The sequence below is a fragment of the Cnephaeus nilssonii genome, assembly GCF_951640355.1.
Source record: "Cnephaeus nilssonii genome assembly, chromosome: 13".
Classification (NCBI taxonomy): domain Eukaryota; kingdom Metazoa; phylum Chordata; class Mammalia; order Chiroptera; family Vespertilionidae; genus Cnephaeus; species Cnephaeus nilssonii.
The window spans coordinates 18,876,585-18,887,732 of NC_137084.1; the positions used below are offsets into that span (position 1 = coordinate 18,876,585).

Consider the following 11,148-nt stretch of genomic DNA (forward strand, 5'->3'; position numbering starts at 1 on the left):
TTGAAAGACAAAAATTCATGGCTGTGATTGTGAATCAGTTGCTTTTGACCATGGCTCCACAAACAAATCGGACCTCTCTAATGTTTGTGAACTTCATGCTCATCACTAAAATTGTGACATTTGATTTATCATTATCCCCCCTGACAAAGAGAGATTTGTCTCACTGAAGTTCATGAAGCAGCTTGACCTTCTTCAGAAGGGCCTTCTCTAGAACGTTACAAATTATCAGGGCCACCTCTCCAAGTTTTACAGTTGCTCTTGGGACATATCCCTAGCATCTTAGGGATCTATATGACATAGTTTCAAAGCTACTGCACAAAACATTACTTAAAATTATTTATACTCTAAAATTCTGTTGTTTCACATCAAAAATAGTTTTGATGAGTCTAGAATATTTGCTTTTTCACATTTTATTGTCAATATTTCTATCACTTTCTTCAAACATTCATTCTTTCAACAAGCATTAATTAAATCTTCTACGTGCCAATTCCTATGCACCTGCAAGACTTAGCATCCTCCTTCGGATGCTCAAAACAGCCTTTCTCCTAGGTTTGCTAACTCCCAAGCATTCTTCATGTATTTCCTTTTCCATTTTCCCACCACTTAAATATTTGGGAGTTTGAGAGTAACTGTAAATAGCTATTATTATGTCATCACCATGATATTTCTTTTTATTTATAACAATACGAGAAGAAAGGATCAGACCTACTCTCCAAATAAGAGAAGAAATCTATATGTAGGTGGGAAAGTATTAAAAGAATGGGGAAAGTATTAAAAGAATGGGGAAAGCAAGAGTCAAACCTTGCCCATCGTGTAACTGAGTGAATATACAGATAAAATATACAGTGGGATGTGAATTGCTATTCATTCATTCAATTAAACATTTATTGAGTGCCTGCTAGTTATTGGAGATATAACCAATACTTTTATTTCTCCTCTCAAGATATTTTCTGTCTTCATGCACTGAGAACAGATTAAATGAATGAAGGAGACCCCTAGAAAATAAATCAAATTTCCAGTACTGATATATATAATATCACTGTGCTTTACAAATAGTAAATTACAGCATGAGATCCATAGTCAGAACACAAATGAGGAAAGATGGAACAGATAGGAGAGGCCATGCCTATATCTTTTATCACATGACCATTAAATAGATATCTATTGAATGAATGTAGATAGAGACTGAGCTTCAAGCAGAATTGTAAACACCATTGTTAAAGAAGAGATAGAAAAACTCATCAGTCCTGACCGGTTTGGCTCAGTGGAGAGAGCGTCGGCCTGCGGACTGAAAGGTCCCAGGTTTGATTCCGGTCAAGGGCATGTACCTTGGTTGCAGGCACATCCCTAGTGGGAGGTGTGCAGGAGGCAGCTGATTGATGTTTCTCTCTCATCGATGTTTCTAACTCTCTATCCCTCTCTCTTCCTCTCTGTAAAAAATCAATAAACTATAAAAAAGATTTTTAAAAACTCATCAGAAATGTGCCTTTTCAATCACCACTCCACAGAAGGAACAAAAAAAATCTCAAAATGGCTTCTATGTCAATAAATTTTTTTAAAAAATGATCACAATCCACATACAGTAGTCAAATGGAATAAACCATCTATACAAGAATTGCTCATATTTAATTAAGGCAAAAAGATGCCACAATATTTCCCCCACTCCACTTATGCTTCTTCTAGTGCCTTAAGTTCAACAACCAATGAACTCTGATCAGATGGCTCTTTCCATAGAGATTTTAGACACTCACAAACACACAGATGTCCTCGAGTGTAATGGCCAGAAGTATTGTCTCTTATTTAAGTTTTATTCTCTCTCCATTCAGTATGGCAAGAAGAAAATCAAATACATTGACTATGGAAAGCAGCACCTTTACTTCTATCTGGGTGAGTCTCCTTGAAGCCAAATTCCTTATCATTCCATTTCCTTGAAGCAAGCAGTAGTCAAGCCAGAAGACATGACTGGAATGCTCTAACAGAGAGACCAGCGCATGTTGTCTTATAACTGAGGAAAGCAGAATGCCTTCTTTCAGACTTACTGTGGTGGAAAACTGAAAAGGAAAAATTGAGAAGCAAATAGGAATCTTTAATAGGCATTTCATCACTCTGGATATTGGGTAGGGAAGGAAATGCTCTGAGAAGGATGGAAGTCAGGATGCCAATCAAGGAATCTTGAATCTAGGACTCTTAATTGTGGAAAGACTAAACACCTACAAGAAGAAAAGCATAGTGGCATTTGGGTAGGGAGGGAAGAGAGACAGGAAAAGAATGCCAAAGCATTGACAGTATGATGCCAGAAAAAGTAGAGACCCAGGAACAAAAGGCACTTATACAGCTTCTGTGTGAAAGAAAGCTGGCTGTTTCCATGGCTTACATACGGTTGTAGAAGATATGGTATTTTAGTAAGCATAGACAGATACATGATAGATAGGTGCTATATGATAGGTAGGTAGACAGATAGATGATGATGATAGATGATAGATAGATAGATAGATAGATAGATAGATAGATAGATAGATAAATAGATACATAGATAGATAGATAGATAGATAGATAGATAGATAGATAGATGATAGATAGATAGATAGATAGATAGATAGATAGATAGATAGATAGATGATAGAAATGTGGGATGTGGGTCCAGGCTTAAAAGAAAATAGGGTAGTCAGGGCATTTGTGGGAGGCAATCAATGAATGTGTCTCTTTCACATCAATGTTTCTCTCTTTCCTCTCTCTGTCTCCCCCTCCCTTCCACTCTCTCTAAAAATCAATGTGAAAAATATCCTCACTCCTTGGGTGAGAATTACAAAGAAAACAGGGTAGCTAAATAATGCTAATACTAATAAAGATCATCAGAAGCCAAATGCTTTGATCCTAACCAAAATCAAAACCATGACAGCTCACATAAAAAGGTTTTGTGGAACCCCAAAATGTTCATCTAAAACATTTGGGAAATAAACCAAAATCAGGGAAGGATACAAACATTTTCTGTAGATCAGGGTTCTTAACCAGGAGCAATGTTGCTCCCAGTGGGACATTTGACAATGTTTAGAGGTATTTTTGGTTATCACAGCAGAAGGGGAGAGATAGTACTGGATCTGGGAGGTACAAGCCAAGGATGCTATTAAACATCCCGCAATACACAGGACAGCCCCTAAAACAACGAAGAGTTATTGGGCCCAAAATTCCAACAGGGCCAAAGCTAAGAAACTCTGTTGCAGATTATCTGATTTTCCCAAATATTTGCTGCCAGTGGTCATCTGTAACATGCCTGAACAGATGGCCTGTGGTCCAATTTTTTAGAGACATAGGGACTTAATTCCACTGTTGCCCCTTCCACTGCTGGAATCCTGCAGCCCATCCCATAGTAATCACCTGCTCTTTCTCTTGCACAACCAAAAAGAAGAAGGAGGACATTGGTGCCCCATTTTGAAAGGTAGCTAACCTCCAACCTAGATGTGTGTTCATATAAAAATTTCTTTTCTGAATTCTCCCCATCTCTCATGCGGCAATATGCCTTTAGCGTATGAAAAATGAATGAATGCTGTGGAATCACTGCAGAATCTCCCCCTCCCAAACCACACTGCCCACAGGGGCTGTTTCATTGTGTCCTTTCCCTTCAAATGCCAACTTAGCATCTCAGGTACATATGAATCATACTAAAACTGTCAAAGGGAAACAGAGCTAGACATTTGTTAGAGATGGCAAGACATATTTTATTCAAGCTATTGCAGTAAGGGAGAGGGCTTCAATGTAAACTGAGCTCAACTCTGCTAGAACAAAAAGTGGGGCACTTTTAAAACATGGGGGCATGCTAATGGATATTACTGAAAGACGCTGAGGGGATGAGAAAATGGTCAATGTGATTAGGCCATCTGTGTCTGCTACTGGTGCTTATGGAAGTTAGGCTCCTACCCTCCCACAGCAACTAGGAGACAGGGCCCTAACCTTCATTATTATATTTCAAATGGATGATTCTCAAGTCCTTAAGGAAGCCATTTCTGGGTCATCTAAGATATATCTCAGTGGGTCAGAGAAAGCATTTACAATTGTAAGATTTCTAACATAAATGCTCTAAGAAAAGAAAGGCATCCCAGGGATGTGGCCCTGAGCTGTTAGAAAGTATGCTAGTATTTGTTCAAGTTTCTTAGTATGTGGGATGGATGAAGTCATTTGTGCTGAGGGGTTACATAGTTTGAGACTTTGCAGGCAGACACAAGCCTACTCTAGAAGAGGACTCAGAGGACCTGACTAAAGTGTGGTCAAGGAGAGAGTCTGTCAAAACCCAAAGGTTCTCCATAAGACTTGTTTGTGCTCTGGCCTCACTGATCCTGGGTGAAAGGCAGGTAAATGATTCTTAAGCCAAGAAAGGAGTACAGCTTCTTTATTTCTGCCACCTTGACATATTGTGGCCAGGCCCTATCCTAAGGATTGTGAAGGATGGAAGGTTTCCATAGACCTTAAGCTAACTTGAAAGCTCACAGTAAAAGCGCTTTTAGGATGCCTCCATCAAGAATGACTCAAATCTTGAGTGCTTCCCTAGTCTTCTTGAGGAAGCTTGAACCAAATTCCTGTTCCTGCCTCATAGAATCAAAAATCCCATTTTGGATCTCAAGCTTGCTGCCCTTCTCAGAGGCAACATTGCAGGGTGGCATGTTAAGGAGATAGAGCCCTGTTGACTCGCACTGAGGACACATTCTACTCATTTATTCAACATATTTTTTGTTATTGTTGTTGTTTTCAGTTGCACTTCCCCTCCTCATGCCTGTATATTTCAACCTGCAATCCATGCAAGTGATGTACCTCGGAAGATATTGGAGGGTGAGTAACAACTCATTCTCTGAAGCTAAATCAAGTAGAAAATGGGAAATGAAAATGCTTAGTCTCTTTCAGATAGAGCTTCTTTGAATAGAGAGACGTAAGATTTAGCCAGTACATGAAGGGACCCTAGCCCATGAGGGGGAAATGAGATTGTGTTCAGAGCATCTAACTTTCAACACTTCTCTCTGCAGGACATTGTCTGGGTCAGCAGTTTTTACATCCGATATTTCATCGCATTTGGCCCTTTCTATGGAATCTTCGGAACAATATTGCTCATATATTTGGTCAAGTAAGAAAGCAAGAATATCCACTTTATTCCCTAGATAATTCTCTTATCTTCCTTATCTAATCCATTTGTGATTAGCATAAGATTATGGCACCATGCCCCATTCTCTGTAACTGTGAAGAAAACAAAAGTTGAAATATTTGAGTAAGAAGTGCTCCTTAGAAAAAAATATTGGCCCCATCTTCTCTCTTTGTTCCCACTTGCTTAATTCCCAATTAAGTATTTCACCTGACCCCAAAATCTTTTAAAACTGTAATCCAGTTGGACATCATAATCCTTCCAAAGATAATGGAAGAGAAGAAATTTTTAAAACTTATTTTATGACTAGGAATTTTCCCAAAACCAAAATGACTTCCCACTGAATAGCACTCTTCAAATTCCCAATTTACCCCCCTCATTATTTTACTTTATTATTCTAAATCCTACATAATAATAAAGATAATAATATCTACTCTGCATTAGGCACTTTGCTAAAGGCTTAATAGGCATTCTCTTATTTGCTGCAATCCTCACATTATCCTGTATTGTAGATAGTATCATCTTATTTTCTGCTAAGGAAGCTGGAGCTCAGAGAGATTAAATCACTTGCCCAAGGCTACAGAGCTTTTACGGTCCAATGGCAGTACTAAACCAGAACTTGAACCCAGCTCTAGCTGATGACAAAACCCAGGCTGTGTATGCCCTTAAGTTAGGTATTTTTTTTTATCCTTGCACCAATGCTACAGCAAACTTTGGGGCACTGCTTCTGCACATTAGGCAGCAATGTAGGTCTTGTGACCAAATACCTAGTGTGTCATTTCTAGATTTAAAGAGGAAAATAAATGACCACTATTTTACTGGAACCTTGGAGTCACTTTTACTTCCTCCAATACTCAGCCAACTTTGTCAGTAATTATGTAAGCCCAGTGATTGGAACTTTAACACCTCAAGGAGTCATCAATTCCTCCTTTTATTCTCCAAAAGGTTTCTTGAAAGTCCCTGGATTGCATGTGTTACGCAGATGAGCCACATACCAATGAAAATGAGCAGAGAGGAGAACAGAGACTGGCTCAGTACTCAGGTAGTAATGAAGTTCCTGGGAGAGGATCCTTCAAAGCATAATGATTTAGAGTCTGGTTACCTCCAGTAATATGAATTCATTCTTATCCAATGCTTGCCAGAAACTAAGCCCTGTCAACTACTGTGCATCTAACTACATGAGATAGGTGCTATGATTACTCCCACATTGCAAATGATAAAATTGAGGAATGAAGAAGTTGAGTAACTCGCATAAGATCACATAGTTAATAGGTGGTACAAACAGGTTTTAAACACAGGCAGTTTGATTTCAGGGCCTTTGCTCTAAACCAAGGGTCAGTAAACTACAGTTCAAGGGCCAAATCTGACCCACTTTCTATTTCTGTAAAAAAAAATTTCTTAGAACACAACCATGTTCATACATTTTTATATTATCTATGAATGCTTTCATGCTACAACAGCAGAATTAAGTAGCTCTGACATAGAATTAAAATATCTGCAGTTCGATACTTTATAGAAAAGATTTGCTGACCACATGACACAGCCTTTCAATTACAGAATAAATTTAACACCCAAGAGGACACTGGAATGCACCTCATTTCTTTGTATAGGTAGAGAGGCTCAGTGAGGAGACACGACATGCTCTCCAAGCATCTGTGAATGATTCAGAGTTTTAACCAGCGCAAAACAGCCCTACCTCCTCGGCCTTCCATCTGCTGAGCCACGATTGACTGGAGAATCCAGTCATAATTCTACTTCCTTCTCCAAACTCACTTCCAAGTTCAGTGGACCTTCCATAGGGTATCAAGTAGTGGTTATCATATTTTTTGGTTACAGAACCACTTGACATTCTTAAAAGTCACTGCGAACCTGAAAGAGCTTGTGTTTATATCGGTTATTTATATTCATGGATATTTACTATAGTTGAAATTAAAACACTTTCAAACATTTATGAATTCATTATGAATTCATTATTAATTAATATAAGAATCAAAGCAACACATCAGAGTGATGGTGCCATCCTATATTAATAGCCTCTGGGAAAATCTACTGTACAAGCATGAGAGAATGAGAATGAAAAGAAAAAAAAAAGTCTTAGAAGTATTACAGAAATAATTTTGACCTTGCAGATCCCCTGAAAAATGTCCTAGGGAACCCCAAGGTTTTCTGAAGAATGCTTTGAGAAATGCTGACATAGAACAACCACAAAAATAATATTCAAAATGTCAACTCAACTGGAATTAAACCTTAGAAAGGTATTGAATAAAATGACATTCACAAAGGATCTTAATCTTTGCAGTCTGAAGAAGCCTACAAACTCCTCATGATGATACTTTTCAATGTATAAAATAAAATACATTAGATTACAAAGGAAAATATTTACATAAATGTACTTCTATGCACTGAACCCTTGGTTAAAATCCTTGAATGCCTTATTCCCCATTGAGAAGCCCTTCAATTCCATTCTATGGAAATGGATTCTAACCCCTACAATCTCTACCAAACTCCTCTATTCTCACTTTTTTATCTGCCAAGGTCCTCATTGGTGACACTTTAGTCTTTTGTATCTAAGAGCTGATTGTGACTTAGCCCCCTCAAATTCTATGCACTTTTTCATATCTATTGCCTTATATATACTTCTTAGCAAAATGTCTTATTTATGTTTTAAATTGTAAGCTATTTATTTACCTGGGACCACCTATTTTTTTTATTCTTCATAGTTTCTTACACAAAAGAGGTAATCAATGAGCACTTGTAGAATGATTGCCTGGGGGAGGGGGGAACTAAACATTTTCTGTTTGACACTTGAGCTTATTTATATCTAATGTAAACTTTTTCTTTTCAGGTCTTGGCCACCTGTAATGTTGAACAGTCCTTTTTCAATGACTGGTTCACTGGGCACCTGAACTTCCAAATCGAGCACCAGTGAGTAATAGAAACAATCCATGAAGGGGAAGGGGATCTGACTTATAATAACCTCCATACTGTCCAGAGCAGAGCCATAGGGTTGGGATCTCAGAGGGGAAAAAATGAACCAGAATTCTTTAAAGACTGCTATCTTTCTACTAACATTAAGGGTAAAGAAGAAAAAAGAAAAAGAAAAGAAGGAGGTACAACAATAGTGAGTAAATAGAGTGAAATCTTAGAAACTACCAGTGATTTGATTTCCAGATTCCCTTGGATTTAGAAATTGTTGATTGTTTTCTTTGCATTTGTTTTGTTGGCAAAACCCAAGAAAAATCATGACACCTGGGTAACCAAGTTGTGTTGAAACTTAATTGTAATTTAATTTAAATGCCTAGCTGTATCTATATCTTTAGAGCTAAGGTTACAAAATAATCAACAATGAAATCCAGTCTCTGCTGCAATTTCCAAATGGCATCTGGAAATACATTACCAAAGGGTCAGTTAGGCAAACGTGCCCTACAGAAAGAGTAAATGATAATCCTTTGAGTTAATCTCCCCAGAATATTCAGGGGAGAGACTTTCCACAACCTCTTTATCGAAGCCATTTCTGTGATAGTGAAGGAAGAGATCTTATACCTATTCATAGGTTTTTTTTATCCTTTCTTTCATGTTAGTTCTTTAAAATCCCAGCAAAACAAGATATAATTATTATTTATATTTTATCAAAGTGGAGATAAAAACCCAAGAAAGTCATCTGGCTGATTAGTTAAAGCCTTGGATGAAAGCCCATCTGTCCTCACTTCTTACTCCTATCCTAGAACTTTTCCCTACATGCCATTACTAGAACTTATCTATTCGTGATGCAGGAGTTAGATGGATAGAGAAACAGACAGACGGAGAGAGATGGAAGGTGAATATCTCCAGCTCTCTAGATAATTTAGAATGGTAAAAAAAAAAAAAGAAAAGAAAAAATCCATACTTTCATTTGAGCTGCCAACTATAAACATTTTTTATGATGCTAATATTTATTTTCTTAGCTCCTCCCAAACATTGCCAACCACAGGGCTCACAGAAGGTTAAGAGATAAGATAAGAGTGTTTGGCAAGAGGTTGTTGTTTTTTTTAACTTCCTGCAGCAGTATTGTGCAAAGTCAAGGTTGGGTCTGCATTGCTGACATAATTTTATTTAGTAATGGGGAAAGAAACCTCTTTCCGGTTGCTCTGTAGGTCTAAGTTTTGTACCTCCTGTTTCTGTTTCCCTAGTCTGTTTCCCACTATGCCCCGCCATAATTATCAGAAGGTGGCACCTCTGGTGAGGTCCCTGTGTGCCAAGCATGGATTGCAGTATGTGAATAAGCCCATATTGAAAGCATTTGGAGATATTGTCAGGTAATAACAGAGTCTCCTCAACTCAGCTCTCATTTTTTTTCAGGTCCCCAGACTATTCACTGGGTTGTGATTCATTCACCCAAGAACCATTTATTAAGGGGCTCCTGTATGCCTGGCATGGACATGAATAGCATCAACTGCAGATTTGATAATAATAATAATAATAATAATAATAATAATAATAATTTTACCATGTACCTCTGCCTTCTAGGTACTTCTTAGTGGAAATGCCTTTCTACAAAAGTTTAAGCTTCTTAAAACCAGGGCTGCGTATTATTTGCCTTTGTGTCCCCTATAGAGCCTTTGCATGCTTGACAACTTAAGTGGTGGGAGAGACTCTCGAAGATTCTGGTCCAGGGTTGCAAATGAAGATACTTGCAGAGTCCAGCAGGACATAAATGTGTGAATCGGGCAGGGAAAACTGATCCCCTATAGACTGACCCCAGGGGTAACTGACCAAGAATGGCAAGCCCTGAGGGAACTGAAAATTCATACCCATCCTGAAGCATTCAATTCCCTAAAAAGCATTGTGCTAATCAGACTAACAGCCAGTGATCTGGGTTTAATAACTTCCTTTTAGGATTGGGGGGAAAAACAAGCAAACAAAACCATAACAGTATCTTGAAAGAAGCCAACAAGGCCAGTCCTGTTCTGATCTGATCCCTGCCTAGTACTCCAGTGTCAGATTCTACTACTCTCCTCCTCCTTCTCTGCCCTCCAGATACCTGGCCTCCCTTCATCTGTTACATAACCCCCTGCCCTTGCCATTTCACTTCCTTTGTCACCTTTTCTTCTGCCTAGAATGTTCTTCCAACCTGCCCTTGTCAATTTTCAAGGCTCATCTCAAATGCCTTTTCTGCCTCAGTCTTCCCTGGCGCCTATGACTAAGTCACATGCTCTTGCCGCATTCATGACTTGTGTCATAATCATGACTAAATAACATATTGGGTAATAAATTCTTTAATATGTGTCTCCCACTAGACCAGAAACTCCACGTGGACAGGACCCACCCCTCCCCTATACACTGTTGCATCCCCAGAGCCTTGAAAAGTATCTTTCACATTATAAAATAAGATGGGTAGGTGTATATTGGATGGATTGTTATACAGTTGCATGCTTTATCTTGTAGAATCTCAAAAGAGTTTAAAAAAAACTAGAGAAAAGGGTAGGTGATGGTTTGGGATACAGAAGAGAGTAAATGAAAGAAGAACAATCTCTTCCATAAGAGAAAGGTGACCTCACCTGCTAAAAACACAATTCAGTATATTTGACTCCCCGCACTGGACAACAGAAGAAGATATTTTTCACATATCACTGAAAATGACAACATGGCCCTGAACCAATTAAAAGAGCCTATGTTCCATGGAGTAGCATCTTTTATCTTAGAGTCTCACCTCCTGATAATCTCTTTCACTCCTCCCACAGGTCCTTGAAGAAATCCGCAGCCCTCTGGATGGATGCATACTATGAAACATGATGCAGATGCCCGCCTTGATGTGCACGTAATTGCATCTCTCAGGGAGGCTGGTGAATGTGTAAGAACTTCCCACTCACCTGTCAGTGCCATTGGCATACCGGAGTGTGCCAGGAGTGTGAACTCCAAGGATACATGATAACTCTCTCTCTCTGAAGGTTTCCTCTGCAAATAAGAAGCAGAGGGAACACAAGATGGCTTTGACCAGAGTGTCAAATGGGAAATGGAGTCCAATGTTATTATTTTTTCCAAAA

The 11,148-nt window shown here is 38.6% G+C and overlaps 1 protein-coding gene across 1 annotated transcript in view; it reads left to right on the plus strand.

Moving 5' to 3' along the window:
- The window catches only part of LOC307109688 (fatty acid desaturase 2-like protein FADS2B), a gene marked incomplete at both ends in the record, with an annotated part of 30,265 nt that extends 19,368 nt beyond the window's left edge, over positions 1–10,897 (plus strand). The window contains 7 exons of the mRNA XM_079788555.1: positions 1,827–1,887; positions 4,745–4,821; positions 5,013–5,110; positions 6,071–6,167; positions 7,971–8,050; positions 9,295–9,420; positions 10,846–10,897. Of these exons, the coding sequence (XP_079644681.1) occupies positions 1,827–1,887; positions 4,745–4,821; positions 5,013–5,110; positions 6,071–6,167; positions 7,971–8,050; positions 9,295–9,420; positions 10,846–10,897 (591 nt within the window). The remainder of the gene's footprint in view (positions 1–1,826; positions 1,888–4,744; positions 4,822–5,012; positions 5,111–6,070; positions 6,168–7,970; positions 8,051–9,294; positions 9,421–10,845) is intronic.
- Between the last annotated feature and the right edge of the window lie 251 nt (positions 10,898–11,148).